This window comes from Nannobrachium achirus (genome assembly GCF_963921795.1).
Source record: "Nannobrachium achirus genome assembly, chromosome: 12".
Lineage (NCBI taxonomy): Eukaryota > Metazoa > Chordata > Actinopteri > Myctophiformes > Myctophidae > Nannobrachium > Nannobrachium achirus.
In genome coordinates, this window is record NC_137832.1 from 6,065,978 (window position 1) to 6,087,760 (window position 21,783).

General features: G+C 43.0%; 1 protein-coding gene across 1 annotated transcript in view; it reads left to right on the top strand.

Moving 5' to 3' along the window:
• mfsd3 (major facilitator superfamily domain containing 3) overlaps positions 1-21,783 on the top strand; it is a 46,551-nt gene that overhangs the window by 2,358 nt on the left and 22,410 nt on the right. Inside the window, exons 3-4 of the mRNA XM_080739077.1 lie at positions 811-964; positions 4,055-4,346. Of these exons, the coding sequence (XP_080595203.1) occupies positions 811-964; positions 4,055-4,346 (446 nt within the window). The remainder of the gene's footprint in view (positions 1-810; positions 965-4,054; positions 4,347-21,783) is intronic.

Consider the following 21,783-nt stretch of genomic DNA (forward strand, 5'->3'; position numbering starts at 1 on the left):
ATCTCCATGTATGGGCATAAAAGGTTATGATGTCAGATGTCATAAACATCATTGGACTTTCACATAACAAATAACAAATGAGTAAGCATGTTTGGGCTCTCACAGCATAGCTCCATATACAGTACATGGATCTCCATATATGGGTACCAGGGGTCTCCATATATGGTTAACTGGTCCGATATACTGTACATCACTGGCCAGATGGCCAAGACATGTCGCCCTGAGGTGTCTTACTAGTACCTTATATGTCTATGTTCATGTACATATCTGCTACTTATTGCTCCTTATGTCCAACCTCATGTACTGTACATGGATAGGCCTATCTGCTTTTTTTTTTTTTTTTAGCTGTGCTACTGCTAACCGCTCCTACATCTGGCTCTAGACTCTTTGCCCTACTGGCCCCCAAACTGTGGAATAAACTCCCTGTTGCACTAGAACGGCAGACTCACTCCCTAGCTTCTGCCGTGGTGTGTGACATACATTCAACGTATGTCACACACTTGGCTCATTGTTCAAGCTTCACGGGATGCTTAGTGAAGTGAGCACTGCTCACTTCACACTGGGTGTTATTTTTGTACAGACTGCATCTTGGATGAATAAGTGTCTACATACGGTATCTTTAACCTGCTTCTTTCCTATGTTCTGTCCTTGCTCTCCGTCTCTCTGTCCCACACCCCCATTTCCCCTGAAAACTACCAACCATGGATCATGATTCATGCTACAAAAATCACGTCACCTACTTCTTTACCACCTGTAGACCTGTTTGTTATGTCACAAATTAAAGTTGATTTTGATTGTTTCTACTTCCAGTGCTGCTCTGGCTCCGGAGGCTCACATCTACGGCGTTGCAGGGACCCTGCTGGCCATGAACTTCCTGGCGTCCGTGCAGGACATCGCCGTGGACGGAGCTGCCGTGGGCCTGCTGAAGGGCCGCGGGGAGCTGGGCCTCGGGAACACAGCCCAGGTACTAGCATGTTGTTATAACTCATACAGCCCAGGTACTACTACTAGCATGTTGTTATAACTCATACAGCACAGGTACTAGCATGTTGTTATAACTCATACAGCCCAGGTACTAGCATGTTGTTATAACACATACAGCCCAGGTACTAGCATGTTGTTATAACTCATACAGCCCAGGTACTAGCATGTTGTTATAACTCATTCAGCCCAGGTACTAGCATGTTGTTATAACTCATACAGCCCAGGTACTAGCATGTTGTTATAACTCATACAGCCCAGGTACTAGCATGTTGTTATAACTTATACAGCCCAGATACTAGCATGTTGTTATAACTCATACAGCCCAGGTACTAGCATGTTGTTATAACTTATACAGCCCAGGTACTAGCATGTTGTTATAACACATACAGCCCAGGTACTAGCATGTTGTTATAACTTATACAGCCCAGATACTAGCATGTTGTTATAACTCACACAGCCCAGGTACTAGCATGTTGTTATAACTTATACAGCCCAGGTACTAGCATGTTGTTATAACACATACAGCCCAGGTACTAGCATGTTGTTATAACTTATACAGCCCAGGTACTAGCATGTTGTTATAACACATACAGCCCAGGTACTAGCATGTTGTTATAACTCATACAGCCCAGGTACTAGCATGTTGTTATAACTCATACAGCACAGGTACTAGCATGTTGTTATAACTCATACAGCACAGGTACTAGCATGTTGTTATAACTCATACAGCCCAGGTACTAGCATGTTGTTATAACTCATACAGCCCAGGTACTAGCATGTTGTTATAACTCATACAGCCCAGGTACTAGCATGTTGTTATAACACATACAGCCCAGGTACTAGCATGTTGTTATAACTCATATACAGCCCAGGTACTAGCATGTTGTTATAACTCATATACAGCCCAGGTACTAGCATGTTGTTATAACTCATACAGCCCAGGTACTAGCATGTTGTTATGACTCACACAGCCCAGATACTAGCATGTTGTTATAACTCATACAGCCCAGGTACTAGCATGTTGTTATAACTCATACAGCCCAGGTACTAGCATGTTGTTATAACTCATACAGCCCAGGTACTAGCATGTTGTTATAACTCATACAGCCCAGGTACTAGCATGTTGTTATAAAACATACAGCCCAGGTACTAGCATGTTGTTAGACTCACACAGCCCAGGTACTAGCATGTTGTTATAACTCATACAGCCCAGGTACTAGCATGTTGTTATAACTCATACAGCCCAGGTACTAGCATGTTGTTATAAAACATACAGCCCAGGTACTAGCATGTTGTTATAACTCATACAGCCCAGGTACTAGCATGTTGTTATAAAACATACAGCCCAGGTACTAGCATGTTGTTATAACTCATACAGCCCAGGTACTAGCATGTTGTTATAACTAAGCCGGGTGGGGAGGTTCGGATCACCTCCGTTACATTGGTGCCGTGACCCGGATCCGGGCTTCCCCGTAGGAGGAGGTCAAAGGGGGGTGAGTGTGGCGGAGAGAGTCGCAGCCCCAGCCTGAAGCCTCAAAAGTCTAGTACCTGCTCTCGTTCCATAGGGATGTCCCTTAGGAGTGATGGTTAACTCATTTTTGTGCCCCAGAAATTAACGGATTAAAATGTCCAGTGTGCCTCTCGCTGGCTCCATAAACGGCCAGTCTCTTATTTTGAAGGCCAGAAGTCCATAGCTTAAACACTTCCGGTTTGACGTCATCGCGTCATTCACAGGAAGCGGTCATCGTCCACATGGTGTTGTGTAATGGCGGAACGGAGCTTTTCAACATGTGTTTTATTAGCGAGAATCTACTGCCATCCTCCCATTTGAAAGTATTGTTTGGAGATAATGGACATTAAAGATGAGATTCCCCGTCTGCCTCAATGTTATGGGATTACTATTTTGTGCTCGTGGATCCGTGATGATGATAAATCAGCGAGGGAGATCGTCTCGGGACCTTCCGCGCATGTACCCGGTAGGATAACCGCCGTTACAGTAATATATTACTTTTCGCGAGACATCTCGCGATTGGCACTGCGAACATCAAAGGGAATTTCGCGAGATATCTCGGGAAAGGCACTAAATGAGTTAAGATATTGGACTTTCACGCGGGAGACCCGGGTTCGAAGCCGGGTGGGGAGGTTCGGATCACCTCCGTTACACTAGGTTCACTGTTTACTTGCTATCCTAGTTTTTTTTAGGCACTCCAGTGACTACACTGTTCTCCAGCACTCTACCTATGTGACTATTGACCTTGTTTAGTGTTTAGTGACTAGATTCACCCTTTTGAGGTCGCTCTGGATAAGAGCATTCTCTAAAACATTGTTTCCCAAACAATGGGTCGGAAGTCAGACTAGCAATAGAATACAACAGAACTTCAGAAGATACTTCTATAAAATGAAGCATTGATTGGCACACACATTCAGTGAAGGCAGTTCAGAACTTCAGGGAAACACCTCAAATATTGGTGTGCGAAATGCGTGCCATGTTTCTAAAATCACATATTGGGACATGGTCTGAAAATAAATTTCAGGCTTGGGATATTGTTTTGCTTTAACCCCTGTAAAATGTAACTTGTACATTATAAGTGGTCTTTAAGCTGTACATCTATAGGTGATCTCTGTGTTTACAAGCTTGCTGCCATGATTAAAATCGACTAATGTCTTCAATTATCACCATTTTCTTACCTTACACCACATGTGTGCATGCCATTCACAGCTTTCAAACAAAGAAAATCGCTTGGAAATCCGTTAAGGCATTCAAGAGATAGAGGCTATAGTGTTTCTTCAAATGAGTTCAAACATGGCTGCCATGTTTGAAAGATAGTTGTTCTGGTAGTAGGAAGTGCAAACAACAAAAAAACCTTGTGTTTGGCACAGGGGCACATGCGGCCAAAACTCGGGAAACTTGTGTTTGGCACGAACTTGTACATTCCTAGGTGGTGGGCTACAAGGCCGGCTCAGTGTTAACAAGTTGTACATCTACAGGTGGTGGGCTAAATGGTAAACTGTAACTTGTACATCTACAGGTGGTGGGCTAAATGGTAAACTGTAACTTGTACATCTACAGGTGGTGGGCTACAAGGCCGGCTCAGTGTTCGCTGGCGGGGGGCTGCTGGCTGTGATCGACGTGGCGGGGTGGAGCTGGATGTTCTTGCTGCTGACGCTGGTGTACGCCGGCGTGGCGCTGTTCGTGTGGGGGGCCCCGGTACTGGACGACGAGCACCTCAGGGGCCCCCAGGACGGGGGAAAGAAGGGGGGCCACTCAGCCGACGCCATGAGGCCCTGGAGGGTCTGGAGGAAACTCATGGCGGTGCCGGGGACCCCCTGGACCGTCCTGTATGTCCTCACCTACAAGCTAGGTGAGACAGACGCACGCACAGGCACACACACACACACACACACGCACACACACGCATGCACACACACTTGGGTGCAGGGTTCCCACGGTCATGAAATTCCTGGAAATATTTTGAAATTAGAAAAATATCTTTCCAGTACTGGAAAAGTTTTGGAATTGATCAAGGGTCCTGGAAGGTCCTGGAAAAAATAGCTATGCATTGTCTTTGGTTATTGATTTTGTTAATACCTCTGAAATGACAAATTACACATTGGTCAAATTGTCAAATATTAGAGGCAGAAATTGTGAAAATAGCAGATCTACATGCTCACAACGCCTCACGTTGCGAGGCGTTGTGAGCATGTAGATCGGCTATTTTCACAATAAAACCATGTTATACAAAATTCCTCTACTCTTAGTGCTCGTCAGGGTGCCGGGGTCTCCAGTTCAAATTCGGGGGGTGAAAAGGTTGAGAACCACAGGTATACACTACCTGTCTTTGGGCATTGCGCATAGGAGTAAGCGACTTGTTATTGAGCTGAATTATTGTTATATATTCCTGGAAATCGGGTTAAATATTCTGGAAAAGTTTTGGAAAAGTTTTGGAAATGAATTGGTAAAGATGTGTGGGAACCCTCAACCCTGAGGGTGTCACATACATATTTTTCAACCCTTCAGTAAAGGTCATTACACACCGGCGAATTAGCGAAGCGACGCGTTTGCCTATACACACCTAAGTGCGACACAAATGCATATACATTCGTCGTTTTGAATAAAGTTATCAGTGGCGCGAGTTGTTTGGGGCTGGCATCACAGCAGAGAAGGGTTTCCCAGCAGCAGCCAGGCAGTCACAGTTAGCAGCAGCAAGCAGCCACAGACCAGACACAGCTAAACTGAGAAACACTGTTCCCTCTCAATGCAAAGGGATGTCTCTCTCCCTCTTAAAATTGGTTAGAGTTAGCTTGCTTTGATACTGAGAGAGTTAGGGCTTTAGGAGCCGCTGTATGTATGACAGTGCTGCGTTGACAGTTTGCATGTGAGGTTTGCGGTGCGGCTGTAGCCTAGTCTGACTAAAATATCTAAAATACAATGAGATTGAGTTGATCTGTGTCAACAAGCAGATTACTTCTGCTTCAAAACTCCCTCATCTTGCTCAAATGTGTAGCAGTTCGCCTACGAATGTCCACAAAATTCGACACCAGAGCGAAGAATTAACAGATGCTTTTTCGCTCTGTGGAAATGTGTTACCGGTGTGGAAGCTTGCATTGACTTTGTGAGGTTTAAAAAAAAATATATATATTCACTTCGCAAATTCACCCCCTGTGTGTAAAGACCTTATCTCTTGACTTCATTTCTCATACATCGCAGGCAGCGACACACTTGTGCTGAAATGTGATCTGCTCGGGACTTTTCAACGTGGATCTGGAACGATGATTATAAACGTTTAAATCCAGCGTTCTCCATCACTGAAAAGGCTTGCATGTCACTCGTTATTTCTGGAGTGCTGCGACCTGTGGGTCGAATCATGTGGAAGTTTGTAATCTTTACCGGATAGATGGGGGAAATGAAAGTTAATGCAGACTGGACACTACAATGCAACAACACTACCAGCAGTTTATCTCTCTCTCTGTGAAATGTATTTGTTAGTGTTTTCTATTATGACGGCTAATTGTTTGTGTAGATTTTTCTGAACAAGCATTTGACACACAACTCTATGTGCACAGGTTGTGCACGTTTTACGTAGTCCAGCAACGTTGTAATGTCTGTAATGACACGTGACGTGTAGAAATGGTATAGTACTTTGAAACACAGTTTTGAAAGGTGCTGTACAAATCAGGTTCATCATTATTACAGTATATTACTGATAGTGTAAATCTAAATATAGATTATTTACATATGATTTAGATGTGGTTTAATTAAAGGGAGGCACTATTAGTAAGGCCACACAAGTTAGTTTGGTTAAGATGAGTTTATGGTTTGGATTAGGTGTAAGGTTGGTGTAAGGCCAAACACTGCTGAGTTTTGTCTACATTGGTTAGTCTGATAAAAGCAAAGTTAAAATAGGCGCGGTCTTGCATTTTTTTAAAATTATTTATGGGCTTCTTATCTACATGATATAGTTGACTCAAACAACCTCCCTGGAGCCTTTAAAACGTATTTTTGTAGGAGTTTTAAACTCCCTAAGTCTCAAGTACTACTTTCAGATGCAGGACTGATGTTTCACCACTAGATGTCTCTGTTGACCTGTGCATGAGAGAGCTGAGGACTGGGTCTGGTCAAGGAGACAGCAATAGTTCATCCTTGGTGCACGGTGCAGGCTGATATGACAGTTCTTTAACTTTAGTCTTTCTTTCTTTCTTTTTCTTTCTTTCTTTCTTTTTCTTTCTTTCTTTCTTTCTTTCTTTCTTTTTCTTTCTTTCTTTCTTTCTTTTTCTTTCTTTCTTTCTTTCTTTCTTTCTTTCTTTCTTTCTTTCTTTCTTTCTTTCTTTCTTTCTTTCTTTCTTGATCCATCCATGGGGTCTATTTAGCAGTAATTCCCCTGCCATTCAGTTCCCCCAGGCAGACACACTGCGTGTGGTGTGGATGAGTAGGGCTGGCACCCAGGCTATACCCTGGCAGCCCTCATAGCATAGAGTGGAGCCGATGATTGATTGATTGATTGATTGATTGAATGATTGATTGAAGAATTTATTAGCAGTTTGCAATAGAAAAAAGTACAGTTGACAGCACAAATCACTGGTGCAAGGTCTGACAGCACAAATCACTGGTGCAAGGTCAACTAAAATGAGATCCTAATAAGCTTTACGGCTTATTTACACAGGAACCACTTTATGTATCTCATATAACATTGAAAGACAGATGCCGGATAGAACAGAGTACAGGAAAACATCAATTACAAAAGCAGAAAAGAAAAGAAAAAAAGACAGGGAGATAAAAAATACAGACCGGGGCTTGGTCATTTTACAAGTCACGAGTAGCAGCCGTCTGAAGGTGACTTTTCAGACCAATTTTGAAGGGGGCTAGGGATTTGCACTCCTTTAAGGCCTGCGGTAGGGCGTTCCACATGTTGGTGGTATAGCTGGAGAACGAATTAGAGCCTTGTTTAGTGTTAAATCCGGGTTGAACATGATTAGTGGGGCTGCCTCTGGTGTTGTTCATTGTACATCAATCTGTTATTAGTTGTCATTACACACGCATCCATGACTTGGTTGTCCCACGCGAGCCACATGCCCAGCCACAATCCAATGAGTCGGGACGTTGCAATTATGTGTCTGACACATTACATCCATTCACCAAACAGTAATACATGCACTATCCACTCACATATCCCCAAATAAGTCTATTTTTAAAGTACCCCTGAAGCAGCAGCAGTGTGTGTGTGTGTGTGTGTGTGTGTGTGTGTGTGTGTGTGTGTGTGTGTGTGTGTGTGTGTGTGTGTGTGTGTGTGTGTGTGTGTGTGTGTGTGGCGCAGAGAGAGAGTTGATATGGCTAGAGTTTGGTGTTTGGCAGCAGAAGGGGATTATGTAAGGATTAGAGTGTCTTTGTGTCTGCGTTGTTCGGAAGCTGAAATGGAAGACGCCACATCACACTGTGTGTGTGTGTGTGTGTGTGTGTGTGTGTGTGTGTGTGTGTGTGTGTGTGTGTGTGTGTGTGTGTGTGTGTGTGTGTCTAGGTGGGTGGGTGGCGGGAACGTGTTTGTCCTGTCACATTTGCATAGTCCGTACTTATGCATGTTGATGCGTGTGTGCGCCTTTGTTTTAAGATGATACTCCGTGTGTGTGTGTGTGTGTGTATGTGTGTGTGTGTGTGTGTGTGTGTGTGTGTGTGTGTAGAGAGAGAGTTAAGGGTGGGTCAGTAAGCGGATGAGGCTCCACCAGACAACTCTACCAAACAGTAAAAACTGGCTGGACCCTCTAATCTGTCTGAGGAGGGTGTAGCAATCCCCCCACCCTCCCCTTCTGTCTCACCACACACACACACACACACACACACACACACACACACACACACACACACACACACACACACACACACACACACACACACACACACACACCGGATTCCCATCAGCTGATGGTCGCGATTAAAACTATAATCATCAATATTTGTGGGTTTTTTTCCCATGTCAGCGTTTTAGACATTTAATCCCTATAGCGTCCTTACACTGGGGGCAAACAGTCTGCCCGGAAAGATCAGATCTTTCAAAGAGATTTGGTGTAGAATGGAAACACAAAGCAGACCTACTGTAGTATCTACTATAGAGCTCTGGTCAACCATATAGTTGAACCATTAAAACCGGGGGAAGAATCTTGTGTCATTTTTAGGGATGGGACGATATGAAGGTTTCATATCACGATTATTGTGACAAAATAAATCGCAATTTACGATATTATCGCGATAATCAAAATCCATTATCCTGTCTTGGAAAATTTGCCAAAGAATAGCAGATCTACAGGCTCGCAACGCGGCACATTGTGAGCTTGTAGATCGGCTATTTTTGACATTTGACATTGAGAGTGGAAACAAAAGACTGTATCAAGTACGTATATTACGTACTTGACTGTATCAAGTACCTTTTACCAATTATAGAGGGTTTAAGTGGTACCGGATATGCAGCTCGGCAAATAAAAGGTTAATTGATCCCAGTGCATGACGGAGAAAGATATCACGATAAATTAAATCTCCACAATACGATTCTCATGAGTGTTTTTATCGCGATAAATGATAATATAGCTTATCGTCCCATCTCGTGTCATTTTAGATTTTTGCATTGGCTGTTCAAAAATGAGCTTGTACATCTGCTATTTTTGAACATCGTGTGAGAACTGCTGATTTAGAACAGTGGTTCTCAACCTTTTCAGGACGTGACCCCAAACATAATCATATTTTAACTGGGGACCCCCCACCCTGACCAGCACTAAGAGTTGAGGCATTACATTTTGTATAACACGGTTCTATTGTGAAAATAGCAGATCTACAGTACATGCTCACAACGCCTCGCAAAGCATGTAGATCTGCTATTTTCACAATTTCAGCCAATGTTTAACTTGTCATTTTAGAGGTATTAAAATAAAAATCTAAACCGAGTTTGAAGTGAGCGGTTAGTTTCTATAAGCTATAGAGTAGTGAAGTGTGACGTAATTTACACATCCTACCTGGTTCGCGGTTTTCTTCCCCCATTCTGAATTCCCATAGACCTTTTTCATATCGCGTCATATAAGAACTGTGTTCCAATTATAAACAAATGATCTCAGCGGTTTGACTAATATGGATATGAAGAATCAACTGATGGTGAAAAAAACGCTAATGTTACTGTCAACGAATTAGTTACATTTTCACTAGAAACAGGCTTTATCACTTATGAGTGACTGACTATCATAAAGCATACAGAGCCACCTCGCCGACAATATCGCAAAGACCGTTTGTTTATTTTTGGACCACAATGCTTATATGAGATGATTTAAGATGACCCAATGTTATTCTCCATAGAGAATTACTTCCGTGGAACCGGGGGATGAGTGAGTCACGTCATGACTTCACTGTTCTATACCCCTCTGTATGTGTGAGAGGAATGTGTGTGTGTGTGTGTGTGTGTGTGTGTGTGTGTGTGTGTGTGTGTGTGTGTGTGTGTGTGTGTGTGTGTGTGTGTGTGTGTGTGTGTGTGTGTGTGTGTGTGTGTGTGTGTGTGTGTGTGTGTGTGTGTGTAAATATTGAGTATTAATTTATAAAATATGTCATTCATTTTTTTGTATATTTTAAATATCATATCTGCCATTTTTGTTTAACTCATTGAATGCCATTTCAAGATGGCCCCCAAGTACCAGACTGCCACTATCCTAGATTTCTAGTGCACGGATCAATTTTTAGTGCACGGATCGTGCACGCCCATGCACCATATATGCATCATATGTGTAGTACTTTTTAACAGCTTTCAAACAAAAAAATCCGCTTGGAAATCCGTTCAGGCCTTCATGAGTTACAAGCCTTCAAAGTCAGACAAAACAAACACTGCCACCTTCCTAAATTTCGAGTGCACGGATCAATCTTTTGTGCACGGATCGTGCACGCCCATGCACCATATATGCATTATATGTGTAGTACTTTTTAAAAGCTTTCAAACAAAAAAATACGCTTGGAAATCCGTTCAGGCCTTCATGAGTTACAAGCCTTCAAAGTCAGACAAAACAGCCATTTTTGACATTTTGAAAGATGTGTTTGTTATGGGGCTAAACATGCAATTTCACAATTGTGATCATGCCTAATACATTTGAGGCATTTTTAGAAATTTTTTTATAAAAAAATTTTTTGAAAAAAAAAAAAAAAAATTTTTTTTTTTTTTTTTTCAAAATGGCTTCCAACTCGGGAAACTCGGGCTGTGGCAGCCTGGGAGTACTGCAATAACTCGTGAAACTCGTGCCTTGGCAGTCAATGAGTTAAGAAGCCTAAAAGCCAATTATTTGCATGACAATTCATCGTCATGTAGAATAATGTCATGATTGTTGCAGCCCATGGACAAAAACTGGTTGCTTCTTTTGGGCTTTTTTTCATAGACCCTAGAGCAGATCTGCTGCTGCTACGTGTAGGGTTAATGGCAAATTACAAAATAAACACATTTTCAAATTTTACCTCATGCATGGACTAAAGCTGCATTGCTTTTATTTTGAAGTTTTTTATTCACATACATATGGACGCAATGCGTACATCAGCACGTGTGTGTGATCATTGAATCGTTGTCTCAATAACAAGCAGGTGGTCAGACTGGTCACAAGTCAAGACGACCTGCCTTACCATACCCATCAAAAATGGCTAAAGTGGCTAAAAAAATAAAAGTCGATGCCGAATGCCGGGTTTTCCACAAAAATTGGACTGCTAAGTATTTATTAACTGAAGTCGGAGGTAAAGCTGTATGTTTAGTTTGCGGGGAGCTAGGGCATTCCCGAATAGTGATTTTTAGTATTCGAATTCTTCGACCTCAAAGTATTCGAATAGTCGAATATTCGACAGGACTGGCCAAACTGTCAAATATTAAGTAAGCAAGAGGCAAACATTGTGAAAATAGCTGATCTACATGCTCATAACACCTCGTGTTGCGAGGCATTGTGAGCATGTAGATCTGCTATTTTCACAATGTTTATCTGTGGAACCGAGTCACATTAAATGTAATACCTACAATTCCAAGTGCTTGTCAGGGTGGGGGTCCCCAGTTCAAATATGTTTATTTTGGGGGTCACAGCCTAAAAAGGTTTGAGAACCCCTGGTATAGAGCATTAACAAATGCATCCTCCAGGGGCATTGACCACTCATTCTTATGACTTCCTATCTAGCCAAGCTTTATAAACTATATATTTTTTAAAGAGAAAACTATAAAAAAAATATTCGACTTCGGTGAATAACGTCGAATAGTGACTTTGATATTCGAATATTCGAATATTTGGTGAATGCCCTACGGGGAGCACATCTTGCAGGGAGCACTGCCTTTTGGCCCGGCCCTTCACAATATTTTCTGTTGTTCATGTTGTGGCCCCATGGAAAAAATAATTGCCCAACCCCTGCCACCGCTACTTTTAGCATGCTTTGTCTCAGCGCAGAGCACCTGGGTGGTTCTACAGGGGGTGTGTCATCATGGGGTACATCAGACACTCATTATAATGTGTGAGACAATATTGTTTTTGTTCAAGGGTGACTGTGTGTGTGTGTGTGTGTGTGTGTGTGTGTGTGTGCGTGCGTGCGTGTGTGTGTGTGTTAGACTTGCTGAACCGCCTGTCTGAACTCACTGGCCCTTGCACTGCACGTACACACGCATGCACGCACGCACGCACGCACACACACACACACACACACACACACACACACACACACACACACACACACACACACACACAGGGACGTATGTATTACTATTCTTGTAAGGACATATAAATGTTAGGACTGCATTGAAAATTGGCAAAAGAATAGCAATAAAAAATGCTGATCTACAAGCTCACAGCTATATTGCAGTGTGGGTATAAAGCATCCATAACTAATCTTTAAATGTCTAACCCTAACCCTGAACATTAATTTAAAGGAGTAGTTCACCCCCATGGGGGCAAATTTATTGTAATCAGATTATTGTCTTATAGGAAAAACAAAACAATATTATTGAACCCAAGTCTCCATAGCGTGAGAAATCAATAGAAAAAAAGTCATTTTGGGGGTGAACTACCCCCCCCCCCCCTCCCCCCCCCCCCCACACACACACCCTTACATCCACTCCTAATGAACTCTGTGAGTTTGCCCGACAGCCAATAGGAGCGAGCCTCGTGTCTGAACTGTGACCTCTGAGCCATCTGAGGTCATGCACAAACACACACGCACCCACGCACACACGCGCGCGCACACACACACACACACACACACACACACACACACACACACACGCACACACGCACACACGCACGCACACACACTGTCTGGGCAGACTCCCAGGGATGATGATGACGGTATAACGACTGGAGTGGGGGAGATGGGGGGGTGGGGGGTAATGAGCGAGAGAGAGAGAGAGAGAGAGAGAGAGAGAGAGAGAGAGAGAGAGAGAGAGAGAGAGAGAGAGAGAGAGAGAGAGAGAGATGTGTAATCAGAGGGGAATCCAGGATCAGCGAGGAAGGAGTGAGAGTGGAGTGACGAAAACGAAATGGAATTTTTAGACACAAAGACGACAAAATCACATGATGAGCCCACAGTTATACAACCATGCTATGAAGGATAACACAACGGCTGTTTCCAGTTGTATTCAGAATGACTGCTCATTCAGAACAAGAATGCTCGTGATGTACAACCTCAGAATCCATTCCCGTCAGATCCCAATGAATTTTCATCCGAATACATTTTCATTCAGATCTGTAAGGGTGGTTCTGTTTTAGGGCATTCACGAATAGTGATTTTTAGTATTCGAATTATTCGACCTCAAAGTATTTGAATAGTCGAATATTCGACAGGACTGGCCAAACTGGTCAAACTGTCAAATATTAAGTAAGCAAGAGGCGAACATTGTGAAAATAGCCGATCTACATGCTCACAACGCCTCGCGTTGCGAGGCGTTGTGAGCATGTAGATCTGCTATTTTCACAATATTTATCTGCGGAACCGAGTCACATTAAATGTAATACCTACAATTCCAAGTGCTTGTCAGGGTGGGGGTCCCCAGTTCAAATATGTTTATTTTGGGGGTAAACTATATATTTTTTAAAGAGAAAACTATTCGACTTCAGTGAACAACGTCGAATAGTGACTTTGATATTCGAATATTTGAATATTCTAATTTGGTGAATGCCCTATTCTGTAATCCCTGTTTGAATCAGAATAGACTTTTATTCCGGTTCCATGTAACAGTTGGTTATGAATCGCTGTTCTGAATGAGTAAATATTGTCCCCACATGTAACCACAGTCAATGTTTCCATTGTGGTCATGTTTATTCAATTCATCAACACACATAAATACATGCAACACTGTGCAAGAGACCCTCAATACAAGGCACAGTAAAAATATATTTACAGAAAAACATTGGGGGGGTCATTTATTTTGACAAGCTGGAAGACTTGTCTACTATAGGTCCATTTACAAATTGCAGACATGTGCTCTTTTATTTTGAAGGAGGGGATGGAGTCACTCTTATTGATGTCTGCTGTCCACATGTTGGTGGCAAAATACTAGAACACATTTATCCCCATGTTTGTGCTGAATCTGGAAGGAAAGGAATATGGATGATGATACACCTGGATAGTGTGGTTGCTCCTGCAGGAGCAACCACACTATCCAGGTGTATAATGTTGGCATTGCACGACACAAACAAACCAAAACAGCAGACCTACAAGCTCACAACGCATCGAGACGCGGCACATTGTGAGCTTGTAGCTCTGCTATTTTCTGTGGCTGGCTGTGTGTGGAGCAGAGCTTGATCACGGGTGAAGCAGAGAGAGGCGGCAGACAGCAGGACTGGGATGGATGGAGGAGGGGTGGAGGGGCTTTCTCTGGGAAGTGAGCAGGTGGAGGGAGGGATGGAGGGATGGAAGAGTGGAGGGATAGAAAGCAAGAAAGCCTGTTTGGCCGTACAGAAGAGATGAATCTGTGAGTCATCCTTATGTCACCGTGTCCAACTCTATAACTGTGATGAGCACGCACGCACGCACACACACACACACACACACACACACACACACGCACACACACACACACACACACACACACACACACACACACACACACACACACACACACACACACACACACACACTTGTCACCCCTGTCGGACCTTGTCTCTCCAACAATCCTTGTTCCTTGTAAACAGACTCTCATCAGCCAGTCACGTGATTTCCCAGGATGTGTGTGTGTGTGTGTGTGGAGGAGGGGGGGAGGGGGGGGGGGGATCTGTCGGGAGCGAGGAAACAAATGAAAGAGGGATGAAAAAGGAGGAGGGGGGGGTGAGATGGAGGGAGAGAAGAATGAGGGGACACCACATGTAGTCTGGGGTCACACTGACATGGCAGGTCACAACGCACGCGCACACACACACGCACGCACACACACATGCGCGCACGCACGCACGCACGCACACACACACGCAGGCACGCACGCACGCACGCACGCACACACACACACACACACACACACACACACACGCTTTCATGTCAGGGATCCCCAAATTGTAGCCGTGGAACCCCATGTGAAATGATCCTGGGGTGATTTGGTGTAATTGTCTTTGGACAATTACAAAATTGTAGACAGTGTATTCTGTGCGGGCAGCAACCGTAAGCCAGTGGAGGGGGGAAACGTGAACATTTTGGCTGGTTGAAGACCAGTCGTGCCGCGGCATTTTGGATCAGTTGGAGAGGCTTAAGTGCACATGCCGGGAGGCCAAGCCCCCAGAACGGCTTGTAAATATTGAAGCAGCCGCCCTACTGGCCAAAGCTGGAATTTCAGGCGGGGTGAAACAACATGCACGAGCATAAGAGCGCGGCGCTGGGGTCTACAATAGGGTTCAATGGACGTCGACGTCGTTTGTGACGTCATTCGTGACGTTTGGCTCCACTGCGTAGTGGAGCCATTCCCCAGAATGCACCTGGATTAGCTACATGCTAGCACGTAGCCGTTGCTTCAAAACGCCACTGAGCACTTGCATTGAAATGATAGTGGGGGCGGGGCTCGTCCGCTCTCTATTTTATATATACTCTATGCGGGAGGCCAGTGACGAGAGAGTTACAGTAGTGGAGTTTAGATACGACAGATGTCTGGATGAGGAGCTGGGCTGACTCCTGGGTGAGGAAGGGTCTGATTCTACGGATGTTATCCACAACGTTCCAACGTTCCATCGTGCATTGCGCAGAAGGTGTGCGGCAGCTTCCGGCGCCGCAGCCGAGTGTGAGCTACAAGCTCACAACGATTTGCATCTGCGACGCGACGTGAGCTTGTATGTCTGCTGTTAACCGGAAGTGTCCCACAGATGATGCTACAGTAAATTCTCTCGGAAACAGGTGGATAGAGTGTGAACCTACAGGACCGGGTGACTGATGAAATGTGCCCTGAATGATAGCTGGCTGAGTGGCTGTCCAGGACTACACCAAGGTTCTAGCAGTTGGAACCAAAGTCGCCAGGGCGTTGTCTATGGAAATAGTGAGATCCCGTTTTCTGTGTTCATTAACATGTTCTGTCCCTCCCTAACACACAAAGTAAAGTATCCTGACACTAACATATTGGCTGGTGGGGCTATAATGGGCAGCAGCCCCCGGCGTAGCTGAGGCTAGCATATCCACCATATACATATACAATACAACACATACAATACAGTACATATTCAGTTAGCTCTGCCTATGCATGCCTTTTAGAAAGCGTGTTGAATTGATGTAACACAGTCGCGGCCGTGCACAGTGCTGTCTTATTGTTGTATAACATCGGCGAAGAAGAGGATTTGGTCACACAGTCATATCTGTTGACATAATGCATGCTGATGAAGACAATGTACTGCTGAGACGTAACTAAATACATTTACTCAAGTACTGATGAAGACAATGTTCTTGTGGAATGTAACAAAATACATTTACTCTAAGTACTGTACTTAGGGGTAGGGTGTAAGGGTAAGTGATATTTCTTGGTCAAAACAAAACGTTCTGTTCTTTTTTTACTATTCTGATAGTAATCATTGCTATAGAGTATGGGGGTCCGGGACCCCTAGGTGGTCCTCAGAGTAACTACAGGGGGTCCTCAAAATCATTGAGTGATGGAACATTTTTTCCTTTTTTTATTTAACCACTTGAACCCTAGTGTCCATATTCTGAGAACTTTAGCCAAGAATAGCAGATCTACAAGCTCACAGCGCCTCGCGCTGCGAGGCGTTATGAGCTTGTAGATCGGCTATTTTCGGCAAAGAGGTTTGGTGTAGAGGGGAAAAAGAGCAGACTAAGTACAGAGTGAAAGGTGAAGTTTATTAAGTATTGACGGTTCAAGTGGTTAAATATCTGAAAACACAAATTGACATTAATCCAAAACACACTGATGATTGTGCTATCAAACAATGAAACTATATGGAATCTATGAACAGGTTGTGGGGGCCTGCTTCATCTCTCTCTCAACTAAGGGGTCCTTGGCCTGAAAACGTTGAAGACCCTTGGTATAGAGTGTTTTTCTTTCTGTAAAAAAAAGCCTTCCCCATCTCTCCAGCTCTTTAACAGAATATACATTTTAATGGAGGTGACACGATTTCAGCCAATCAGGAGAGAGTATCCATTTATCAGCTTCATTTTTCATAGTGTTTCATTTCTAATTCTGTCTGTCTGACTCTGAGTTTATCCTGTTTGGATAAAAGTGGTATCCCGACCTGAAAATGCATTTTATGTTTATTAAAGCGCCGGAGAGACTCCTGTTTCCATGTCTAGCATATTCCATAGGCATCACTATATTCCACCTGATATTTCCTCATTTCTGCATTGCTATTGCGGCAAGTGGGCTGTATATGACTTGGTTAATTCATAATAATTTTTTAGGTAATTTTGGGTCATAAGAGTCCCTTCCTAGAAATGTAATTAAAAGTACAACATTTTCTTATGTGAAATGTAACGGATGAATGTCATGTGCTTGCAAAACATCCAAATCATCTCTTGTCTGGTGGAAAGTAGGGATGGGATGATAATAGTTATTATCGTTTATCGTGATAAAAAACACGCACAATAATTGTATCGTGGAGATTTAAGTTTATTGTGAAATTATCCTCCGTCATTCACTGGGATCAATTCACCTTTTATTTGCCGACCTGCATATCTGGTACAACTTAAATCCTCTATAATTGGTAAAACGGACCTGTAAATAACATACTTTATACCAGTCTTTTTTTCTTTTTTTTTCTTTTTTTACTCTCTAGACTCTACTATTTTTTGCAAATGTTCCACCCCAGGATATTGGATGTTGGGGATATTTTGATTATTGCGATAATATCGTAAATCTAAATTTCTTCGGTCACAATAATCGTGACAGGATTTTTTCATATCGTCCCATCCCTAGTGGAAATCTCACAAAATGATGTCCAAAACCGTTTCTTTTCAGCATTCAAATAAAACGACAGCAAAAAAGTAGCAGATCCACAAGCTTGTAGATCTGTTGCTTTTGATGTGACGCTGTAGTTATGATCAACTAGGGGCAAAACACAACTAGGGTTTTCACAATTATTGCATCATCTAATCGCAATTATTTGACACAATCGCAATTATTTTGTCATAATCGTCATAATCATGTTGAAAAATGATCATATATTTTCAAACATTTAAAAGAAATGTAGAAATAGCAGATCTACAAGCTCACAACGCGTTGCGATGTGACGTGTTGTGAGCTTATAGATCAGCTATTTCCACTATCAATGTTCTTTTTTAAGTATAAAGTTGTCAAATATGTCAGTCATTTCTTTGTATATTTAGGTCACGTGTCATATCTGCCATGTGCAACTTCAAAGCCTACAAGCCAAACAGAAATGTAATTGGCAACGACAAAAACACAATTAAATCGTTAATCGCAATTATTTGAGAGACAATTAATCGTCATGTAAAATGTCATAATCGTGGCAGCCCTAACACCAACAATGTAAACCTGACAGCAACAACATGCTCCCAATACGTTTCAGAACAATACTAAATGAATATCGTCGTTGTCGGCTGGAATCTCCAAGTTTCAAATTTGTACTTTCTTTCGCAAAGTAAAGCCCTGCTTTATCATACAAGGTCGTCACACAAAAGTAGATCTACAAGCACACAACGCCTCACGATATTGTGTGCTTGTAGATCGGCTGTTTTCACTAGTTTAAATAATTTTTAAAATGATAAATGCAAAACGAACGGTTTTGGACTCGACAACGACGATATACTTATTACTTAACTAAGTAAATGTACTCGGTTACTGTCCACCACCTGAAACGAACAATGCGGGTGTTTGGTTTTTATTGTTGTATAACGTATCATTGAAGAGTATTTGGTCTCACAGCGCTATAGGTTGACACTCTGGTCACCCAGTGACAATGAGGGACACTCTGAACGGCTGTCCATTACCTGTGGTTTTTGTCTTCACACGACACAGCGCAACAAACAAACACAAACAGCATGGTAATCTATCAGCTAATCCATCAGGGATCTGGTAAACAACATGCTCTCTGGGTGGAGTCATCCATGGTGTCACTCAGTTGTCATGTTCCCATGACCCCCCCCCACCCCCCCCCACCCCGAGGGCCACCGAGAACTCTGTGACACCTGTAACACCTCCTCCAGTGTAGAGATGGGATTTATGGCTCTATGAAGTGAGCCGGATCCGTTCCTTTCAAAGAGCCGTTTAGTGTCATTTTAGTGACTTTATTTATTTAGTTACTTTCATGGCCTCCCCTAAGTAACAAGAAATCTTGTGAGATAAAATGTCGTCAACCAATCATCAAGGACGATGATACACAAAAGAAGAAGAAGAAGTAGATTTTGATTATGATTGCAAATCAATTCAACCCTATACTGTAGGCCTATACATTTTGGCCATAGGATACATTTCTGCCATTTGAAAATAGCCGTTCTTCTCAATGCGTCGCGTTTCATTGTGAGCTTGTAGATCTGCTATTTTCAAATGTATTTTTTTCTACATTTTATTCATTTGAAAACTTAATAATGAGTACATTTTAATTGAGGGTATGCACATGCCACATGCATAAAGTGAATGGTAAATCGACTGGCAAAGTGAGTTTAATGTCGTTTAACGTTGTTTAATGCAATCAGATATGACTTGTCTGTTTGGATTCATGGGCTGTCAAGGCCAGAAAGTAGTTTTTTGCTACTCGCTAGACATTACGGCATAACTTCCAGTTATGATGATGATGTCACGCGCATACCCTCTATTCCGAAGTAGTAGTTCTACATTGCAGTACTTAAGTAAAGATTTTTTGTACTTTTCCCACCACTGTTCATTAGAAAGGAACGGCTCCCTCCCTACTGCAAACCGTATCCCATCGTTCATTTCAAAGAGCCGTTCAAAAGACTCGATTCGTTTGCTAACGTCCCATCTCTACTCCAGTGTGTGTGTGTGTATGTGTTTGTGTGTCAGTGAGCTGCTATGGTGCACACTGCACACACGGGTCATTCTGAGGGTGTGAATTGAAATGTGCATATGGGGAGTGAGAGGAGTCATGTGGTGTGACTTTGTGTGTGTGTGTGCGTGCGTTCAGGCATGTGTCCGTGCATGTGTAAGTGTGTGTGTCTGTAAACTGGGGCTGCAACTATCAATCACTCTCGTAGTCGTTATTCGATTGATTTCTTTTCCGATTAATGGAGCAATCGCACTTATAAAAAATAACATCCTATATAACGAGTACAGTCCCACCGAGATGTTTTGACATCCCAAACTCATTTGGGCGTTGTTTCCTCATTCATTCAGCCCAGCTTTATCATGTTGTCATCAGTGAGACAAGTAAGCACCTGTCCTGTAGGCCACAGGTTCCCAAACCTTTTGAATCAGGGCACCCTATAAATATTTGAATATTTGAACTTGAATTTTTAGTTTTTGTCTCATTCCTGAGCCAATAATTTGATGACCGGCGTAAATATGCAAATACTCATTCCAATTCCAATGGGAGAATGAACGTGAACACAGCTTCTGATGTCCCAGGACGGTGTATCCTCCTCAATGAACCAATCAGGACGGTGTAACCTCCTGAATGAACCAATCAGGACGGTGTAACCTCCTGAATGAACCAATCAGGACGGTGTATCCTCCTGTATGAACCAATCAGGACGGTGTATCCTCCTGAATTAACCAATCAGGACGGTGTATCCTCCTGAATGAACCAATCAGGACGGTGTATCCTCCTGAATGAACCAATCAGGAAGGTGTATCCTCCTGAATGAACCATCATTGGTTATACTGTACTTTGTTGTACAATGGTGGTGTGGAACATACTGAAAAATAGTGGTGTCAAAAATAATTGACACCACTTGTATTGCTTGTATTGGCTGATGAAATATTTGCCATGTTGTGCAGTAATATAGAAAAGTGTGATCGTAGAATCGTATCGTTACCTGCTGAATCGTAATCGAGTTGAATCGTGAGGGCAGTGACGATGCACACCTCTAGAAAATAGCTGAGCTGCTTTTTTTAAGGTGACCATCAAAACAAGCAGACACGCAGAATGGACATGTCCTCCTCTGTACTGTACAGTATGTGTGGCTGGGTTGTCAACACACAACCTGTCAAACATTGGGTGCGTTCGGAAATGCACAACGTGTGTGCTCAGTGTAGGACGACCAGTTAAGGGGCAGCGGTGCGCTTTTTCACTTTGAACTCTGAAGGAAAACTTCCTGAAAAGCAGCAGTTGCTAACGTAACGTTGCTATTGAAAGGTAAATTCATTCATAACATTGGCCTACCTGCTATTAGTTTACACGTTGATGTGTGTGTAACAATAAAGCCCAAAGGACCAATCAAGCTGCAAATGGTGCATTTTGTTATCATTCCTTCTCCATTGTTCACAGCTGAGAAGCGCTCGAGACATTGCTATGAAAACCAACCAATCAAAACACATCGTTGACACCACACTGCCAAACCCAACTTCTCGGTCAGTGCGCACTGGATTTCCGAACGACACTGCACCAAGTGCACCGAATAAACGAACGACAACATGGCACACCAGTGCGTTGAGTGTGCATTTCCAAACGCACCCATTGACACTGCATTGCATAGTACAGAGAGAGAGTTTCCTCTGTCTGTGTGACAGCAGTGCTGTGGGAACAGAGCTGTCACTCAAGCAGCTCCTGTGTGTGTGTGTGTGTGTGTGTGTGTGTGTGTGTGTGTGTGTGTGTGAAGTCCCTCTATTATTAATATAATAACAGAGCTGAATATTTCACTGTAAACTACGCAGACCAACATTACGCCGCTCTGCGCCGTAGCGCCTCACAGAGAGTCTCACTGCCTGTCTG